The sequence below is a fragment of the Hoplias malabaricus genome, chromosome 18 (assembly GCF_029633855.1).
Source record: "Hoplias malabaricus isolate fHopMal1 chromosome 18, fHopMal1.hap1, whole genome shotgun sequence".
Classification (NCBI taxonomy): domain Eukaryota; kingdom Metazoa; phylum Chordata; class Actinopteri; order Characiformes; family Erythrinidae; genus Hoplias; species Hoplias malabaricus.
The window spans coordinates 1383632-1405168 of record NC_089817.1 but is presented as its reverse complement, the minus strand read 5'-3'; the positions used below and the strand labels follow the sequence as shown (position 1 = coordinate 1405168).

The following is a 21537-nucleotide window of genomic DNA, read 5'->3' as shown; positions in this document are numbered from 1 at the left end:
AAGTCTGTATAGTGATTATTCTCATGATACACATTTAAAAAAACAAAAACAACAACAAAAAAAGCTTTTCTTTCCTGGCGTGTCGGGGGAGGGGAGGGGGGGGGTACAGGGATTTAGCATCAAAGTCATACACAGGAAGCAGTGGTAGCAGCTTTAGCAGCCCACACAAGGCATTATGGGACACACACACACCCAGCTCTGCAGTAAGCAGGGAGTCTACATTCACAGGGTCCACACAGTGGTCTCTCCTTTACCACCCACTAGGCTTCAGTTGGGGCTGTCGTAGTGGTTTCCATTGGTGGGCGTCTCCTGTAAAGTGGTGTGCTGGATTTCAGCTTCTTTCTGAGGCTCCACCGGCTTCTTAAAGAAATCTGACACAAAGAAAACCTGCCACAGAGAAGGAGAGGGGGTTAACATTCAGAGCACGTTTTAAACCGGAACGTCCTCTTCCCCACGAGCCCCACAGCAGTGTTCTCCCCCTGTGTAAACAGCCCCTGTTCAGAACGCCCGCTTTCAGCACCTGTTCCTTTAAATGATAATGAGCCGCTCGCTGTTCACCCCGACCCCGAGCGCACAGCAGTGAGGAGCGAGGAGCAGAAGCTCTGGTTTTTAGCCGTTTTCACTCTGTTCTCGTTTTAATAAAAATAATAATAATACATTCTTATTTGAAAAAGCGCCTTTCAAGAGACCCAAGGACACTACAATAGATGATAAAAGAAAAAATATAAAGGGAAATACATAGACATAACCATAAACACACTATCATCCATCTGCCAGTTTAAAAAGGTGGGTTTTAAAAACATCTACAGAGGAACGAGCTCAGTTCGTCAGGAAAACTATTCCACAGCTTTGCACCTGCATCACGAAATGCTCTATTTCCAGTGGTGCTTAGTTTAAAATGCGGGACCTCAAGCAAATGGAGGCTTGAGGACAGAAGAGTACACACTGGAGAGTACGACTGAAGTAAACTACTTGGGTAAGAAGGGGCAAGGATTTAAACACCAACTGTATACGGCACGGGAGTAATTACGATACGGGAAAAAGTATTACGATACGGGAGTAATATGCTCCCATGGTCTTGTATGGGTCGGAACCCTAGCAGCAGAGTTCTGCACGTACTGCAGCCACACAACAGAGCATCGCCGGAGTCGAGGGGTTACCAACACATGGACTATGGTCTCAGCCGCAGTGAAAGAGAGAAAAGAGCGAATCCTAGAGATAGTTTTAAGACGGTAGAAGGCTGTTCTACATGTGATTCAAATGATAATGTAGAGTCAAAAATTACTCCGAGTTCTCTCTAGTGTTTGAGGTAGAGACAACACCAGGGATGAACCGAGAGCAGAGTTCAGCTGAAGGAACCATAGGGAAACTTCACAGGGCTCAACAGCTTAGTGACAGGTGAGAAGAGAGCTCTAGGGTTACCGTGGACACCATGATTAACATCAGAATGAGAGTGTTTTAGCTTCCTGTAGTGTTTCCTTATAAAACAGGACCTGATCACTGTAAGCAAGGGCATGCAGTCAGGCCAGTTCTGATTCAGCTCTCAGCGGTGTACCAGGGAACAGGCTGAGAAAATGTAGCCAAGCGTGTTCTCACAGGTGACGGTTTGAAACGTGACAATGTTACGTCATCGTGGGTCACTAGCAAATCAGGATCTAAACACTCAGCCACCGGACTCTGAGCATCTCCATAACAGCAGGAGGACTGGTGTTTTTAAGAATGTAAACTGGAGCACAGCCCTATGGTCAGAAACACACTGGGCAATGTGTGCTTGTTGTTTACTCAGTGCTCTTATTTCTCCGCGCTCGTTGTGTCTGTTTTGCTGAGTTTAACCTCGTCTTTGTGCTCTCACATAAACACGGGTCCAGCGCTGTGATTGGACAGACTCAGACGAGGGGGCGGGGTCATTCTAAAGTCTCTGCACTTGACGTCAGAAGCGGAACAAAATCAGAACGGCTCGTTTTACCCCGTGGGTGTTCTTGTTCCACAGTGTGCGGGTTGTGTTCGGCTGTTACACTTTCTTTACAATTTAAATTCGGTAACTGACGATGGGATGATTGTTGTCGATGTATACGCTCTGAATAAATCCCTGTAGACTGAAATGTTGTGCTTTGGGGTGAGAGAAGTGCAGCTGAACTCACCACCAGAATGGCCATGACTGCCCCCTGTAGGAGTCCGGTGAGAACGTCGCTCCAGTGGTGTTTATAATCGGACACTCGGGACAGTCCCGTGTAGATAGACGCGGCGATGAGGAAGAACTGGATCGTGGGTCGCAGGAGCCGAGCCCATTCCGCTTGCAATCGAGCCTGGAGGTACAGCTGGAGAGAGAGGGGAGTAGAGTCCACGGTTTATTTGTATGAATAACGTACAATTTTAATTAGAAAATTCAAACATTTGTATTAAAAATAACGTCATTTCAACAACAACAACAACCCCTATAAACAGTGTCACTGCGCTCTGTTCCCGACTCTGACACTGCCTCCATCTGTAACTGGTCTAAACCCACACTCACACGGGCTTTAGGACACAGTACTGTCCCCAAGAACAGAACAAACCCATCACAGTCTTCTGCAGCTTTTTCCTGATGGAGCTCAGAACCAACGCAGCGCCCAATAAACTCTTCACTCTCCACACGGCTTCAGTTTCAGGTTCTTTTTTGTTGAAGAAAATGTGTTTGGAATTAAACCCCACCACAAAATATTTCATGAAAACTCCTAATGATTCAAACAGTGGCACTGATCTGTAGAAAGATGGCGCTATAACATTTGTTCACTCAACTCTTATACACAAGGTTAACCAATCACATCCAAGCTTCCTTTACCACACTGTCGCACATGATAAACATGTCTTGGGGTGCACTGCCACTGAAAACTGGTATCTTCTGATGGACGCAGTTTACACACCACCTCTTTCGTCTCACTCTGGAGCTCCCTGGTCTCTTTTGGCTCAGGATAAAAGCAGTGAATCGCTGAAAGGTCACGGAAATCTGCTCATTCGACTTAATCCTTAATCCTTTGCTGCCGTGACAGGACAGAAGCTAATGGATGTCATTAATAATAACTGAAGTTAATGGGAAGTAGCATTAGCCTTTAATCTGAATTGAGAGGTCCATTAGTGAATGAATAATTAACTACAGTCATCAACATTCCTCCTCTACCGCTCTATCACTCTACCGATCTATCACTCTATACCTCGATCACTCTATCACTCTACCGCTCTATTACTCTATCACTACCACTCTACCGCTCTATCACTACCATGCTATCACTACCATGCTATCACTCTACCACTCTACACCTCTATCACTCTACCGCTCTATCACTCTACCGCTCTATCACTCTACCGCTCTATCACTCTACCGCTCTACCACGCAGTCGGCAGATGGAGGAGTGCCCTGATGTCCTTTCATCACTGCTATTACACCACACCTCCAGCGTCTCCTGCAATGAAAGGCTTTAACCAGGAATGTGTTCTGCGAAGGATTTACACTGGATTATGAAACATTTCTTGGATATTTTAATGGCATTCATCCTCGTAAACACCAGTGCGGTCAGGTGCTGTATCTGTTCTGAATCACAAACACCACTCCGACTCATCTCTAAAGAACTGGGTGGAGCACCATCGCTCGAGGAAACGCTGATCCACAGCTCAGTGCGAACTCCAGCCCCAACACGGTATCCCAGCTACAGCTTAGAAACATGAAGGCAGTGTGGATTACGAGTGGAGTCTGCACTTTCAAAACAGGTTCTCCATTTGTTTCAAGGAGGAGCAGGTCATAAATGCTTCACATTAAAGCAACAGTAGACGTTTCTGAAGTCTCAGTAAGAGCTGGGGAACTTTGGACCGGGCCTCTCTCAGCCGACTGATGTGTCCCTGTGGTGTGAGTTTTGAATCCTGTCGTCTGTGATGAGATAACTGCAGCTCCACTTGAGGAGACGATGTCGGGCCACGGTACAGGCTTCGTGTCTGTGTGGGACCTACGTGATGCTTACGGCATCCCAACCTTACAGCAGCGAGTAACTCAGCAGCAACCCAATCCCCTGAGGCTTCCGCTGAGCCTCAGAAATGACCTCAGGCTTGAAACAGGTCTCATATATTTTCACTAATCTCCTTCTAAATAAATGCCCAGGATCAGCACATTTGAACAGGGTGTGGCTCAGTGTTGGGGCTGTTTAAGTTACAGTTGTGTACTGTTTTGTCTGTCGCCCTCTGAGTTCCTGAGCCCGTTTCCTGTTTCTTTCAACAACACAACACTGCAGAGCTTTTGTTTTGTGGAACAGTCACGAGAAGCTAAGATTAACACCTGGAGGCTAAATATTAATCCAAGATTTTCCCCAGATGTGTGTGAACTGTGATGTCATTTTTGGTCGTAGCATATCACCATTATTCAAAGAAACAATGGGTTTATTAAGTGTTACACAATCATGTCAATGTTCACTGTCATTAAGTGTGCTGTAAAGAAGGGCGCCAGGCGTTTCTGAGTATCATTACAGTACTCAGCTATTACACAGGACTCTTTTATCTGAGATTTAAAACACTGACAGGGAGAAGGGGTCAAATGACTATAAACATTTATAAATAGATACTTACTGCCAGGAACAGCATACAGTACATGGAGAAAGAGGAGTGTCCCGAGTAGAATGACAGCCTGTAACAGAGAGAGAGAGAGATAAGAACGATCGAAGATAACTTTGTTAATAATGTCATAACAATTTCCTTAAGTCAACGCTAGCTCGGACTCACAGCAGTAGCTCGTAACTTTACCTCGAGGCGATTAGAAGAGGTTTAAACGCTTCTTGAGCCGATGGCAGATGAAAATTCCAGCGAAAGCCGAAGGTGCCGTGTCCAAAAACTAAAACAACACGCGACACACGATGAGTAAACAGCGCCTAACTTTACTGCTGTCGCTGTTGTGGTTTTCAAAGCCGGCGATTCCTGTTAGAGACGGGCTTTTCTAAGTCACCGGTTCCATTTCGACAGAGAGCCTCTACCAGAGGAAAAGCTACAAGCTTTAAACGAGCCGAGCCGTGCGGAGCCAGACCCATGCTGTGGGAAAGCAACATGAACAATAATAGCCACAACAGACTCTGATCTGTTTATGCTTTGTGTGGGTCTAGAAACAGCTGCTTTATGTGTGTGTGTGTGTTAGCGGAGGTAGGTAATTTGTGTGTGTGTACAACCCGGTCTCACACTCGCTCGTGATACAGTCACATACACAGGGGACTGCAATTCGTAACATAGTCACATATTTTCCACATTTTATGTGAAAAAATCACAATCATAAGTGAATAGCTTTAACGCTAACGAGAACATTTCTTTCACTTAACGTTATTTTGACTAATTTTCAAAAGGTTAACACTGAAAAGGACATTTTTCTAGACGTTATTTGCTTCGATATTTTAGTAAATAATGAACTAGTAACGTTATATTTTCTGTAAATAAAAATAAGACCGTGGTATTAACGGATGGTAAAGACGCTTTAATGAGGAGGAGTTGTCGTGTTACTGTCGTATAACACGGGACACTGATATGAGGGTTTTTACGGTAATTACCCATTCACTTATGATTGTGATATTGACGCATAAAATATGGAAAATATGCGACTATGTCACGAATTGCAGTCCCCTGTGTATGTGACTGTATCACGAGTGAGTGTGAGACCGGGTTGGTCTGTGTTAGAACAGGCGACTGCTTTGTGTGTGTGTGTCTGTGTGTGTGTGTGTGTGTGTGGTAGCAGTGGCGGCTGCTTTGTGTGTGTGTGTCTGTGTGTGTGTGTGTGTGTGTGTGGTAGCAGTGGCGGCTGCTTTGTGTGTGTGTGTCTGTGTGTGTGTGTGTGTGTGGTAGCAGTGGCGACTGCTTTGTGTGTGTGTGTCTGTGTGTGTGTGTGTGTGTGGTAGCAGTGGCGGCTGCTTTGTGTGTGTGTGTGTGTGTGTGTGTGTGTGAGTGGTAGCAGTGGCGACTGCTTTGTGTGTGTGTGCCTGTGTGTGTGGGTCTGTGTGTGTGTGTGACTGTGTGTGGTAGCAGTGGCGGCTGCTTTGTGTGTGTCTGTGTGTGTGTGTGTATGTGTGTGTGATAGCAGTGGCGGCTGCTTTGTGTGTGTGTGTGAGTGTGTCTGTGTGTGTGTGTGTGTGTGTGGTAGCAGTGGCAGCTGCTTTGTGTGTGTCTGTGTGTGTGTGTGTGTGTGTGTGGTAGCAGTGGCGGCTGCTTTGTGTGTGTGTGTGTGTGAGTGGTAGCAGTGGCGGCGGCTGCTGTGTGTGTGTGTGTGTGGTAGCAGTGGCAGCTGCTTTGTGTGTGTCTGTGTGTGTGTGTGTGTGTGTGAGTGGTAGCAGTGGCGGCTGCTTTGTGTGTGTGTGTGTGTGTGTGTGTATGTGTGTGTGTGTGTGAGTGCAGGCAGCTCCTTTCTCAGAACAGCTCTCCCTCTGGTGTGAAAAGTGCTGGAGCCCAAAGCGGCGTGAACCTTTATTTAAAACGAATTCCACGGTCAAATTGATATTTTCCGTAATCATTATTTCCATATACGGCTCCTCAGACGTGTGGAGGTCACAGGTGGCTGTGGAGAGGAAATAACATGCTTCATCTGTGGATTCTGACAGTAAACATAGAGACGTCTGGTTCCATTCACCATCAGTTTAAAGAAGTCCAAACGTTTTTCTACAATCCGCCGCTTTACACCGGACCCTCACTGTGTCTCTTTACGTCTCAGACGCTGGAGTTATGAGAAAAAGGAGCGAGCTTCCCTTTGAGGGTCTGTTTATATACAGTGCCTCTGAGTTATGGTCAGGAGGGACAGAGGACAGAGGGAATGAGAGACAGAGGGACGGAAGGATAGAGGACAGAGGGACGGAAACCGTCTCCAGCTGAGGTTGGGTTTCTGCTCTGATCTGTTATCAGTTTTTGTTTCAGACGAGTAGACGCCCTTTTCCGGGTCAGAGAGGCAGGGTAAGCACGATTGTGTGTGTGTGTGGAGGGTTTTCCTGTTTGTTTTAGGCGGGGGCTCGGTGCGGCGCAAAGGGAAAGAGCCGACAGTGAACACACAGCTTATTAAACGAGTGCGCTGTGTGAAATACCGTGTTATTAAAGTGTATATTTATATGTAGACCAGGGGTGGGCGATACGGCTCTAAGATAATATCACAATATCAGTGCACTTTGGCGATAACGATAATGTGGACGATACGACAAAAACACTGAAAAAATCTTCTATTAATTTCAAAAACAGACTATTGCAACAAAATCAATGTTGTATTAATGTGAAATATATATATATTAATAATAAGAGCTTTTTCATTTCGGACATAACCCCATGGGTTTACAGTACGTCTGATATTTTAGAACCGAACCCCCTCCTCACGACATCATCGCGTACGAGTCTGAACAATGATGACTGTTACTGAGAGCGAAACGATGAGGCACAGCTCTAATACACATCATATATATAATATATATTACATTTCCAAATATATTTGCCAATAAATCACAGATTATTTACTACAGCTTGTGTTCTACGCCTCAGAAGTTAAGGTAAAGATGTTATTCAGAGTCAGTGGTTGTTGACCCCCGAGGCGAGGGTCCCGCGGTGCCCATGGTTCTGAGGAGTGGAGGCGGTGAGGAGCCAGGACCCAACACTACTGCAGTGTTCTGATTGGCCGGGTTGGCAGTGGGGGGGTGGGAACATATGCTGTGATATTATTGGTTAATAGACATAGTCCCATCCCACAGGCTCTTGCTGAGGTCATCACGCGTCAGAAGGGTTTCGTTACAGCTCGACTTTAAAGGGCTACGTATAAATTAACGATAAAATGGATGAGAAAGGAGAGGAAGGAAGTGGTGACGTAAAAATAAATGGAGCCTTTTTTACATTTCACCAGTGATTCGAATTAAAAGAAAAATGTTTAAATAAACAATAAGAATAATGTCTTTAACTTTTAAAATGGGGCTGAAAGATTAATTACTGAAGAAATATCAAAATAAAAGTCATTTAAAAATGTTACTTTAATAAACGTAATATAAAATATTTAGGATTATTTTATTATAAATTATAGCACTTTAATCGGTGCTACAGCACACACACACACACACACACACACACACACCTCCACGAGGCCGTGTGTTTATGAGGAAACTGCCAGACGGTGGTGTGTGATTATCCTTGGCGGCCCTCTCCCTGCCCTTTTATTCATTCTATTAATGGCTCCGTTTCCTTGAAAAACACAGGCCCACGTTCAGAAAGGTGTTCCACTGCGGAGGAGCCACACCTACTCCACTGCAGCGGTCCGGAAGGGTCTCGCTGGCCTTGAGCCTGCTTCAAGGAACCAGCCCTAAACCTCCAGCAGTTTCAGAGACGGTGTGTGTGTGAGTACCGCAAGATTACAGAGCTCTGGAGTGTGTGAACCACAGCAACAAGCTCCAGGTTTCCCAACCGCGGGGTGAACTGAGGGGTAAATCAGTGGGTAAATGCCCCAAGGCTAAAACTAAACAGCTGATGGATGGGTGAATGCTCTTATGAACACTGCCCCTGGAGCCTTTAACCTTGAGAGAGACGTCTGAGCTCAGTTAGAGGCCGGTTAGAGCAGACCCCGCTGCTTCTACATCAGAGACGTCTCCTGAAAAACCACATTAAAGACCCTCTGAAAGAACAGGAAGGACATAATTATTTTACGCCCCGCGCCCTGCACTTCAAAGCCTCCCGACTTCACCCTGTTTCACTCGTTCTTTCTCCCGAGCGTTAGCCGAGCGGCGGCAGATCCTTTAGCTTTACACCAGAGCTACGAGGCTAACGCAGCTAAAATGCAATGGAAACTAATGGAAACACCACTTAGCGCTGTGCTGACTGCAGCCTGAATCATCACCTGCTCACATCAGCTCTGTCTCTCACTGTCTCTCACTGTCTCTCACTGTCTCTCACTGTCTCTCACTGTCTCTCACTGTCTCTCACTGTCTCCCGGGAAACAACACGGCCCTGGTCAGGACGACCTGCCTGCAGGAGATGAATGAATGAATGAATGAAATGTGATGTGATGTCGTTTGAGCGGGTGACAGTGTTAAGGGTAAAAAACCATTGTGTGTAGCGTATAATTGTAATTCAATATTCAAACATTCTCCCGCTCTTTAGTCATTTATTCAACAACAAAAAATGTTTTGGAAAAAAAAAAAAAGAATTTCACAAATTAAAAGAACACTAGGTAAGATTTGGGTTTTTTGCTCCTGGTGCTCCCCCTAGTGTAATTCATTTTTACAGCACTGTACTCAAATCAAGGAGGGGACTGGTTACCTACCCTCCTCCAAAAGCCACATAGTGCAGTTTCTGCGGTGCTGAACTTGGAGGAGCAACCACAGAGGCTCTGTTCTCTCTGTTACAGCTCAGTGGAGCATCACAGTGATTTTGAAGCTGTGATTTAAAGGTAAAAATATCACATAGTGTTCCTTTAATGCTCCAAGTTTAACTTGTGTTTTCTCGTATAAAAAGATAACTGTGGTTTTTAATTTGACGAAACTGTTACCGTAAAAAGAGCAGGAGGGTGTGTGAACGTTGGATCACAATTAAATCACAGTTAAACGCTGCAAATCCACTTCAAAACTCGTGTCTCTGAGGTGGGGGCGTGTTTTCGTGGGCGATTGGGGGCGGACTCTAAAGACCAGGGGGCTGTAGTTTACGGTTTGGCCGTTTCTCGTGTTCTATAATAAAATAAGAGTCCATTTGGAGACGGTTAATAACGTTACGTCTCAGGTTCCTGCTGCTGACTCAGCTCTTAATGAGCTCTGCTTCGGCGCCGGACATCGGTCAATTTACAGATGTGCTCCTCCTTAGACAGACGGGGGGGGGGGGGGGGATATATACAAAGAGAGAGAGGGAGAGGAAGAGATGGAGAGATACAGACAGTGGGGAGAGGGGGAGTGCTGGCAGATAGATCAGAGAGAGATCGATATTATTTTATTTAATAGCATTTTGACGGGAAGTCCCCGCCCTCCCCTCTCCTCAGACCACCCACCTGCCCTCGTTGACCATGGTCTTGTCTCCGGTGCAGTTGAAGTCCTCGATGTAGGCGCCGCTGGAGCAGTTGATGAGCCTCCAGTCGGGTTTGCACACGTCCAGGAAGTGCGGCCGCAGGCGACCGATGGAGTACTTGGCGATGTCGGTGAGGGACTGGCTCATGGCCGCTCCGAACAGGAAACAGCCCACGGCTTTGTACACGCACGCCACGTAGGTGCTGCTGAAAGAGGACTTGGACCTGAGGCGATTTAGATACACTAACACACACTCGCCCACGATCATCTGTGAGGACAGAGGGACAGGAGACGGTCAGAGGACAGACACAGAGAGAGGTGCTGAAGCTGAGGGACGGCAGGTCTCTGTTGATTCTGAGTGAAATTAAACACAGAGCACACTTTTAGAAAGAGTCAATCACACTTTCTCTCTGTGAATCTTTTAAATATGATTCACTTTTTATTAAACATCTCAGCTGTCCCTTCTCTTACTTTTTTAATTCATTTTCGCTGAATTTTTGTCCCCAATTATTCATCTGTAGTTCCCTCCGTCAGTGAGTCCCCCCCTCCACACTCTATGTCTCTCTCTCTCATTCTGTCCCTGTCTGTCTCTGTCCCTATCTGTCTCATTCTGTCCCTGTCTGTCTCTCTCTCTCTCTGTCCCTGTCTGTCTCTCTTTCTCTCTCTCTGTCCCTGTCTGTCTCTCTCTCTCTCTCTCTGTCCCTGTCTGTCTCTCTTTCTCTCTCTCTGTCCCTGTCTGTCTCTCTCTCTCTCTCTCTGTCCCTGTCTGTCTCTCTTTCTCTCTCTCTGTCCCTGTCTGTCTCTCTCTCTCTCTCTCTGTCCCTGTCTGTCTCTCTCTCTCTCTGTCCCTGTCTGTCTCTGTCCCTATCTGCCTGACTCTCTGTGTATCTGTCTCTCTCTCTCTGTGTCCCTGTCTGTCTCTCTCTCTCTCTCTGTCCCTGTCTGTCTCTCTCTCTCTCTGTCCCTGTCTGTCTCTGTCCCTATCTGCCTGACTCTCTGTGTATCTGTCTCTCTCTCTCTGTGTCCCGTCTGTCTCTCTCTCTCTCTCTCTGTCCCTGTCTGTCTCTCTCTCTCTCTCTGTCCCTGTCTGTCTCTCTCTCTCTCTCTGTCCCTGTCTGTCTCTGTCCCTATCTGTCCCTGTCCCTACCTGTCTCATTCTGTCCCTGTCTGTCTCTGTCCCTATCTGTCTCATTCTGTCCCTGTCTGTCTCTCTCTCTCTCTGTCCCTGTCTGTCTCTCTCTCTCTCTGTCCCTGTCTGTCTCTCTCTCTCTCTCTGTCTCTCTCTCTCTCTCTGTCCCTGTCTGTCTCTCTCTCTCTGTCCCTGTCTGTCTGTCTCTGTGTCCCTGTCCCTGTCTGTCTCTGTCTCTTTGTCCCTGTCCCTGTCTCTCTCTCTCCCTGTCTGTCTGTCTCTGTCTCTTTGTCCCTGTCTGTCTCTGTCTCTTTGTCCCTGTCCCTGTCTCTCTCTCTCTCCCTGTCTGTCTGTCTGTCTCTCTCTGTCCCTGTCTCTGACTCTCTCCCTGTCTGTCTCTGTCTCTTTTTCCCTGTCCCTGTCTGTCTCTAACTCTCTGTGCTGTCTGTCTCTCTGTCTCTGTCCCTGTCTGTCTCTGTCTCTTTGTCCCCGTCCCTGTCTCTCTCTCTCCTTGTCTGTCTGTCTCTGTCTCTCTCTCTCTGTGGAGGATGTGTGATTATTTTCACTCAGAAACCAACACAATCACATCATTAACCAGACATCGCCATCATTCACAGAGCATTTCTATAAATCACATGAAGAAGAGGATGTCCACTCATTACTAGAACGTAAGACAGAGCCCTGGTGGAACCGGACGATTCAGGAGCTGTACGTATTCCATTTATTAAACGAATAATAATATTCCTCCTGTCGTGATTTAACCAGGCGCTGCTCTTCACTGAGGATCAGAAAAGCTCCAGGTTTAAGCCTGGATTCTCAAAGTTTATTAGAGGTGTAATCTGCCATTATCTCCGGTGATTCTTCTTCACGTTAGAGAGCAGCCGCTACACTGACACCTAGTGGCCAGGAGGTATAACAGATTCTGTACCTGAAACAACAGTTTTACTTTTATTTAAACACAGTGTCACTGCGCTCCGTTCCCGACTCTGACACTGCCTCCATCTGTAACTGGTCTAAACCCACACTCACACGGACTTTCGGACACAGTACTGTCCCCAAGAACAGAACAAACCCATCACAGTCTTCTGCAGCTTTTTCCTGATGGAGCTCAGAACCAACGCAGCGCCCAATAAACTCTTCACTCTCCACACGGCTTCAGTCTCAGGTTCTTTTTTTGTTGTTGAAGAAAATGACGATTGTGATTTTAATACGACACACAGTCACCGTAAAATGTCGAAGGAGCAGGAGAACGTGTGAAATCTGAATCACAGTTAAACATCACACTTTCAACCTGAAGCTGATTAAACCCTGGATCTACGACGAACTGCTGATGAAATAAAATAAATGACTTAAAACAAGTAGAACCTGTGTAAAACAGCGGTGTAATGCTCCTCCCGCTCTCTCACAGTGAGAGACATTAGACACACGCTGATCTAAGAGGATTCTGTGATCTAAGAGCGTGGGTGTGTGGTGTGTGTGTGTTTCCCGTGCGGCGGCTTTGAGACGGCTCTTTGAGTAAAATCGAGAGACACATTTATAACACCACCACAGTGAGACAAACGAGGACAAAAGGAGAGAAAAGAGAAAGTAGGACACAGTGGAAACCATTTAGAGTTAGAGCCCAGCCCTGTGACAGAGCTCTACATTTCACACCTTTCTCTTTACTGTAAAAGACGAAGACGTCTGAAGCCAGAAGCGCCACATTCCTGTCATCGGCCTCGTGCCCATTTTAAGAAGTCCAGGTCTGAGCTGCTGTTCTCTTTGAGAAGGAAATCCCTGTAAATCACACTTTTTAAAATCATAACTGTTCAGCGCATGTTCACATTGATGTGTGTATCTGGGGCCCACCAACCCTCACACTGTGAAACAAGACCCCAGTCAGTTTACTGTGCACTGTCTGAGTCTGAAACACAGGATAAAACGAGTCGTTCTGATTCTGCTCCGCTTCTGACGTCAAGTGCAGAGACTTTAGAATGGCCCCGCCCCCTCGTCTGAGTCTGTCCAATCACAGCACTGGACCCGTGTTTATGTGAGAGCGCAAAGACGAGGTTAAACACAGCAAAACAGACACAACGAGCGCGGAGAAATAAGAGCACTGAGTAAAAACGGAGAAGAAAGAGAACAGAGTGAAAACGGCTAAAAACCAGAGCTTCTGCTCCTCGCTCCTCACTGCTGTGCGCTCGGGGTCGGGGTGAACAGCGAGCGGCTCATTATCATTTAAAGGAACAGGTGCTGAAAGCGGGCGTTCTGAACAGGGGCTGTTTACACAGGGGGAGAACACTGCTGTGGGGCTCGTGGGGTTTGGACCAAAGCGGGTCACAGACGTTTCATTAAGAAACAGAACTGTGTTATTTCTTCTTTATTATCAACGATTCAATGATTAAATATTAATTTTCAAATCTCAAAAGACACTAGTGAGCCTCTCAACACAGTGAGCCCTGGCCGCAGCTGACGTAAAACCAGCGTAGACATGGAACTCCTTATATGAGCATGACACCGACTCCAAACCGACACCTCTGCACTCGCCAGACCGTCCTGCTCAAAGTAAAGGTGTAAATATGCTAATGAGGACAGGAGCGGGACTCCAGGAGAGAGAGAGAGAAAGAGAGAGAGAGAGAGAGAGAGAGAGAGAGAGAAGATGTTAGTAGTAAACAAACGGAGGGCACTTACAGTGATCAGTGTGAGAGGGATCATTACTGCCCCCAGTAACTCATAGGAAATGGTGTCGTCTTTGACTGGGTACTTGATTGAATCATCGTTACAGAAAAATCCTCGTTTGAACGGTTTGTGTCGGGGTGTGAGAATAGCGAATGGGAGTCCAGCTAGCAAAACAAAAGCAAACGAGAGAGAAAAACAAGGACACACGAGGGTTAACAGAGCTGACACCAACCCAGCACCACCCACAGCAACACCAGCACCAGCACCGGCACCAGCACCGGCACCGATAAAAACAGCTCCAAATCAGCTCCAGAGGCGTCTGAAACCCCTCTAATGTCTCTTTTATTCCTCGCTCTGCGACTGCTGCCAGAAAATTGGGACAAATTCATTCTTTTATTTATTTCCCTTGCTTTAAAATCCCCTCCAGTGTGTGTGTGTGTGTGTGTGGTGGTGTTTGGTCTTGTTAGCATGTGTGTGTGTGTGTGTGTGAGTGTGTGTGTGTGTGCTGGTGGTGGTGTTTGCTCTTGTTAGCATGTGTGTGAGTGTGTGTATGCGTGTGTGTGTGTGTGGTGGTGTTTGGTCTTGTTAGCATGTGTGTGTGTGTGTGTGTGAGTGTGTGTGCTGGTGGTGGTGTTTGCTCTTGTTAGCATGTGTGTGAGTGTGTGTATGCGTGTGTGTGTGTGTGGTGGTGTTTGGTCTTGTTAGCATGTGTGTGTGTGTGTGTGTGAGTGTGTGCTGGTGGTGGTGTTTGGTCTTGTTAGCATGTGTGTGAGTGTGGACATAGGGGCGGGGACTAATTGTATATTCATAAAGCTGCATAATGTCACTGTCCAATGAAAAACCTGTATCTCCAAAACTGTATCTTTACAGAAGGAAAAAACCTTCATAAATTTCAGAGGAAGTCAATGTAAAAAGATTTAATTCAGAGTCGTTTTGGAGCGTTTCTATTGGTTCATTCATCATTAAATATTCACACAGTGTGAAGGACAGCTGCTGTGTTCAAATGAAGCAGTAACTAAACACCCACACACACGGAGATACGTGGTTTTAATCGGACAGCGATGAATAACGTGAAGGTACACAGTTACATCTAAGACTCCTTCATCGGTAACTCCACTAGGAGCGGGAGGAGTCAGGGATCTGGTGGATGATTGGAGGGGAATTTAACGAGTGAAAGTGTCTTTTTCCATTTGTTGATCATCGGCTCTCGAAAGAGGCGCTGGGATCAGCCAAAGGAGTCCGACACTTTCAGCAGAAGCTCTCCCCACGCTCTCAGAATGAGAAATATGAGGCTTCACATGATTTCACTTACTGAGAAATCACTATGTGCAGTGACCACAGAGGTGCGCAGTTCCTGGCTCCGAATAATTACTTCTGTTTACTTAATGACATAATAATCCTTTTATTTTGTCTGATTTTATACATTTTTTCCACTGACAGCGTTGGTGCTGTTCTCTGTCACTCATTTCTAAACAAACAGGCCGCTGTCCACTGAGCTTCTCAGAATGTAAATGAGCTCTGTTATTATTGGCTGCAACACCTTATGTTTTCATTGTGAGCCTTATGACATCACAATAGTAATAAACGTACTAGCAGGCTGTTGTAGCGTAGCTTCTAAATACGGATGAGTATTTACAGAGTGAAGGAGTGAATCACTCCAAACACAGGTTTACAGTACGACTTCTGCCTGAGTCATTAACATTAGGTCAATATTGTTATTATTTTAGACCACACAGGATCTTAAAAAGAGGAACAGAGATCTACGTTTAGAAGCTGCTCAGCTCGAAAATCATCTTTTAAGCTGCTTCTGTTTTAGGAAATTATTTTTATTTCAACGTTTCCTTCTTTTCGCCACACTTTCAAAGCCTTATGTAACCTTCTGAGGGTTTAACCTCCGCGCACCTCTGTGGACCTTTAACCCCAGGCTACAGTCAGTCAAACAAACACAGAACACAGCAGATCAGTGAGAACGTGGTTCAGAGTTAGGCCCAAGCTTCACAACATTCGCCTTTAGACAAGGGTTATCAGAGTTAAAGCATGGCACAGTATTTTCAAATGATACACACACACACACACAGCTGCATCTGTGTGGTCAGTGAAGCTGATGAAATGGACAGAAACAAGGGGGTGTTTTAATGTTTTGGCTGATCAGTGTATATTATAAATATATAATGATTTTAACATCATCCTGTTGCAGATAAATATATAAATAATGTTAATAAAATGCTGGATTCATTTGTAGGAAGCTGTAAACAAAACAAATAAATGTTAGAGGAACAGAAAGATTAACAGAGCTGTGGAAGAGAGAACGTCATACAATTTCAACGTTTTTCCGTACTGCAATCACTGAGGAGGAAGGGGAAGGGGACATGATTTCTTACCCTGCTACAAAAAGAGGAAACTGGAGCAACCAGAGGAAACCCACGCAGACACAGAGAGAACACACCACACTCCTCACAGACAGTCACCCGGAGGAAACCCACGCAGACACAGAGAGAACACACCACACTCCTCACAGACAGTCACCCGGAGGAAACCCACGCAGACACAGGGAGAACACACCACACTCCTCACAGACAGTCACCCGGAGGAAACCCACGCAGACACAGGGAGAACACACCACACTCTTCACAGACAGTCACCCGGAGCGGGACTCGAACCCACAACCTCCAAGTCCCTGGAGCTGTAACAGAAACACTACCTACTGCTCCACTGTGCCGCCAAATGTGGAATATCTTGATATTTATTATTAGGCCTGGACGATACAGACAAAATTTATATCACAATATATTTCTTAATATCGGTCGATACGATATAATTCCAATATCGATATGAACATTAAAAACGACGAAGAACTTTAAGTAACATGACATCACCATCAAACAACAATCTCTCAGCTTTGTCAACATTAAAATGTCATAAACATTGTTAACATTAACTTTAAAATCGAGTGCTGAGCTGATGGCAGCGCCCCCTAATGACCGTCAGTCAGTTACAGACGCTGTAAATAATATGTACTGAAATACTGAGTGTGTTTAAAAATCATATCGTTATTGAAACACTTTATATCGCGATATATTTTGATATCGTATTATTGCCCAGCCCTTATTTATTATATGTTCTTCATTAATCTGTAAACACAGTGCTGCAACTGTCTGCAGAATCAGCCTGAGCTCTGTGTGAACTCATTTCCTGAGATTCTGAAGGGATTCGTGTTGATTTGGGTTTAACTGCTTTGTTTTGACTCACTACGGGAAGTCGTAAGGGTCAAATTTAGCTCGGATGACCTCAACGTGATGACAGAAGGCCCATTTAAGGCAGTTTTAAGGTCTGTTTGTGGTGGGGTCTGTGTGAGTGGGAGTCTGGTAAAAGGCTGGGGACCACAAACACAACGTCAGTGTCGGAGCAAAACCTCGAATCTCCAACAAGGTCAAATACAGCAAAAGGAAGCAGGGTTTCAAATCATTTCTGAACAATCTCCATGGCTCCACCAAAATGGAGATACAAGGTTTGGTCCAGACAGTACCTCATATAAACAAGACTGAAATGATGGCCTCTAAAGGAGCGTTTTAGCTTCACACACTGATCTACACTGTATTATTGATTACTGATTAATGATTATCAATCAATAAATGATTCCAAACTTCTGAACAGACAAACACTCAGTTTTCATTCGAACAAAACCTGAGTCAAACGGAGTGACTCTTAGAACAGGAACAACAGGGAAGTGTCAAAACAGGTGCTGGGCTGGGGTTCAATTCCCCCATTATGACATCATTAAGAGTCCATGGGCAAGACGCTTAACATCTGTAACTTGATTATAATATTATAAGAGCGTCTCAAAGTGCTGTAACTGAAATCTGCCGGTAGATCAGTGTGCTCTCAGCTCTGAACTCATTTAGCCAGCCGCGGTTCACTTACTCTCGCCCAGGTTTAGGAGAAGCTGCACTGTCACGCCACACACACACACACACACCAGCCCACTCTCTTCACATGAACTCAGAGATGTGGTTACATGCAATGAGGTTTTCTTCGAAGTGAGAGACATGCACAGAAACTCTTACACAAACTCGCACACACACAGGAGACCTGCACGCAACACTGACTGCTGCCGCTCGTCTCTCACGTAGACTGATAAACTGATCAATTAAAAACAATCATCAATGGTTCATTGTTAGTCAAAGTTTTGCCAAATTCATTCATCGTCTCCAGTTCCTCTCTAAAGTCATTTAGAAAAGATCCACACAGGCTCAGAGACTGAGAATGAGGGAGACGGCTGGAGGCTAATTTTCTCTGGAATATTTACGATTGGCTGCTGGTTGAATTGACCGATGTAGTCCCTGTGAAAACAGAGAGTGGACCGTACAGTGTTTGATGCAGTATCTACAGAGAAAAGTTTGATCTTTTCCATCATCTGAGCTCTTAAATACGTCACGTATCAGCGATTAATCAGCGTCGTCACTGATACTGATCAGTCTGCGGAAGCTTAATATCAGCCAATGGTAGAAGAGAAGTAATATCAGTCCAGCCCTAACACACTCGCAGAACACTCTGTCCTCCTCCTCCTCCTCTGAGAAGCTGCTGCTGCTGGAAAATATTCCAGATATTTCTGGAGCAACTTTATGCAAAAACAGACACAGCATTCCATCTGTTCTCCAGAAGAACAGCGCCTCCCACTTATCTCCGCTTCGCCTTGACCTCCGCGCCTCAGATGTGAGGAAAACAAACCAATCTCTCCTCATTAAACTCGGCTTTTCAATCAGAATATTATACTCTTCTCTTATCAAGTGAAAGCCTCTTAAATCTTAAGTTGATTCATCTGTACATTTCACTAAATGTGGGTTATAAGAATTTTATAAAATTCTTGAACAAATTTCTAGATCGTTTTAATTGTTTTAAATTATTTTTATCCAGAGAAAGCTATTGGGAAAGTATTGATAAATATCTGACAAATTAATAAAAGACTTTCCCCACAGACAAAATCACTTTAAACATTTAAAAAAATTATTATATTTTACAGCACTCTAATAAGGACAAAAAGCTTTTATAGAATCAATATAATCAATAATATAAAATAAGTGTTAATAAACTAATGGGCTAATAAAGCTAATATTAGCCGCTATTTGAAGGATATCACATTTTTTCTAAGACAATTGATATTTACTCCCTCAAACAACACACAAAAAAACGTACTCTCACTTTGTACGTGTTCTGTGTCCCATTACTGAAACCATATTTTCTGTAAACTCACTGAGGGAGTTTAAAAAAACCGAGTAACTTCCTTTGGCTTTGTTCTGAAACCATAAAAGACTATTTAAAAAAAACCATAATCTTCCTATTATCGTGTTGGTCTTAAAAGCTGCTGCTATCAGGGACAAAATCTTCAGACAGAAAGCCTCATATCATCACCAGCAGAAAGATATTAAAACCTTTAAAGAGATAGTTCCGCAAAACAAACACTGCAACACGATTAGCTTTTTTAGCTTTAGCACTGGAGCGCTGAGGCTAATGACATGAAACAGTAATGCTAACTAGCACTGTGCTAAACGCATGCTAAACACGTTCTTACCTAAAATTGTTTAAATGCCTAAATTATATCTGATCTACCATTTTATTCTGTGGTTTAACCTTTGTGTGACAAACTCTTATCTAAAGACAGTATAATTTAGGCTTCTGAACCGCTAGCGCTGTTATTTACAGCTACGCTAACATACTTTAGCTCATGTTTCTAGATAAGAGTGTGACACACAGTGTCAGAAACGGCAGAATTGACCTCATATCTCCCGTTCTAAACCACAGACCACACAATGTGAGGTGAATTATGTTTATTTTTGGCCCAACTCTTTCTTTTTGAGATGTATTTAAGATAATGCTCCTCTAAAGCACAGCAGAGAACTGAGTGGACATCCTCTACTTTTCCTACATTTGCATTCTGCTTTGCAGAGTTTAATAAATGGAACACGCCCAGGGTTTCACTCAGAGACACTGCTGTGAATTTATCTCTCTCTAATTCACACACACACACACAGACACACACAGACACACACACAAACTTTATTTCCCTGTTTCTCCATAGACTTCTCTCTTTCTCACTCATTGACACAGTGATGTATCCTCTCTCTCTCTCTCTCTCTCTCTCTCTCTCTTCTCCAAGTTTCCTTTCCTATCTCCATCTCTCTCACACACACTCCCTCTATATATTTTTATATAGTAGTGTTTGTGTGTGTGTGTGTGCGTGTGTGTGTGTGTGGTCAATGTCACACTGCCCTACTGTAAATGTCGCCCTGACCCTGAGTGGACACCCCGGACGTGTCGGACGTGTTTATTTTTATGTTTATTGTTACTTACACTGCAGATGGGCACTATGAGGCCCAGAGTGTAGAGCACAGTGGACGTGACGGTGCTGGAGTGAAAGGGATATGAGATGCTCTCATCATTACAGAAAAAGCCCCTCTGATAAGGCTTTATTTTAGCCAGGTTAAAGGCAGCCAGAGGAAGGCCCGCTGTGGATGGAAGAACAAGGGTTAACAAAGGGTAAACAAAGGGTTAACAGCCTCAACATGCCACTGTCAGTCAGCAGAGGGTCCCTGCTGCCATGCACAATAATACCAGAAGAGTAACAGTGGTGTAGTCTGGACCGTGTGTATCTGATTACACTCCCAATCAGAAACGACACGACGGGCGTCACGCTACACTTCTGTAGTCAGGGTCCTGCTCACGTACGGAATTCCAGGTCTAAGCTTGGGTTTTATTTGAGAAAATAGAATCGGATTTTGTGATTCCCATTTATCTCTGTCACACACAAATGTCATTCCTTATATGGGCATGACAACCACTACAGAGTAGTGCACAGCTGCTGCTGTCTGTGAAGTTGCAGGTGTGATTCCTAGAACCGTTACCATGGAGACAAACCACAGACTTTAGTATTTGATATATTATTTTAATTATATTTATCTGAATGTTAATTTTTATTTGACCTGACATTTAATACACAATATTTCTGTAGTTTTAGAAGTATTCTGATTTGGAAAATTCAGATTTAAAAATGGACTTAATTTAAACAATTCATATTTTCAAAATTCAGACCCATAAATAAAAATCTCAAATAAAATATAGATCTAGGTCAAAGGTCATCCACCCAGAATTCTCAGGAACTCTTTGTTAAACAATGCTTCCAAAATATAAACTGAGTAGAAATTGCTGTAAATTTACACTTATTAGAAACACCACATGAACCGCCCCATGAGCTTGTGAGGTCACTCCTGTTGCTACAGCAACATCTAATACCTACAGCATGTAAAGCTCAGTTACAGTCAGTTCCAGTGAAATGAATCAGGATCAGCCGGACTCTGTGTGTAAACCCAGCTCCTGCTTGTGTTTATAATAACACCGCTGCTGTTGTTGTGGAACAGAAGAGACACATGCTTACGGTCATTTTACTCCTGAATGACCTCATGGTGACAGTGTGTAATGTGAGACAAGCTTGTATCATGTTTACACTTCAACTTTAATCCTGTCTCAGACACTAGCACGCTGTACTTTATAATTAATGACCTCACACCAGCGGATCGCTGACAAAACCATGTGGAAAAAGCAGATCCCAGATTTCAGACTGCCTCCTAACACTGCTCTGATAGAACCGGGTCAGAACACACGGTACTGAAAGAGTTAAGGATTAAATAATAAGAACTTTGAAAAATATTTTTCACTTTCATCAATGATTAAATCTCAGTGATAAATGTTATT

At 44.6% G+C, this 21537-nt stretch overlaps 1 protein-coding gene across 2 annotated transcripts in view; it reads right to left on the bottom strand.

The window, feature by feature from the left end:
• Positions 1-17: 17 nt before the first annotated feature.
• plpp1a (phospholipid phosphatase 1a) overlaps positions 18-21537 on the bottom strand; it is a 26870-nt gene continuing 5350 nt past the window's right edge. The window contains exons 3-7 of one of the 2 annotated variants that reach the window (XM_066650381.1): positions 13804-13955; positions 9989-10272; positions 4591-4648; positions 2142-2318; positions 18-387 (exon numbers count right to left, since the gene is read on the bottom strand). In XM_066650381.1, the coding sequence (XP_066506478.1) occupies positions 268-387; positions 2142-2318; positions 4591-4648; positions 9989-10272; positions 13804-13955 (791 nt within the window). In that variant the 3' untranslated portion in view covers positions 18-267. Of the gene's footprint in view, positions 388-2141; positions 2319-4590; positions 4649-9988; positions 10273-13803; positions 13956-20139; positions 20295-21537 lie in introns of both variants that reach the window. The other variant, XM_066650380.1, reaches the window with a different exon arrangement.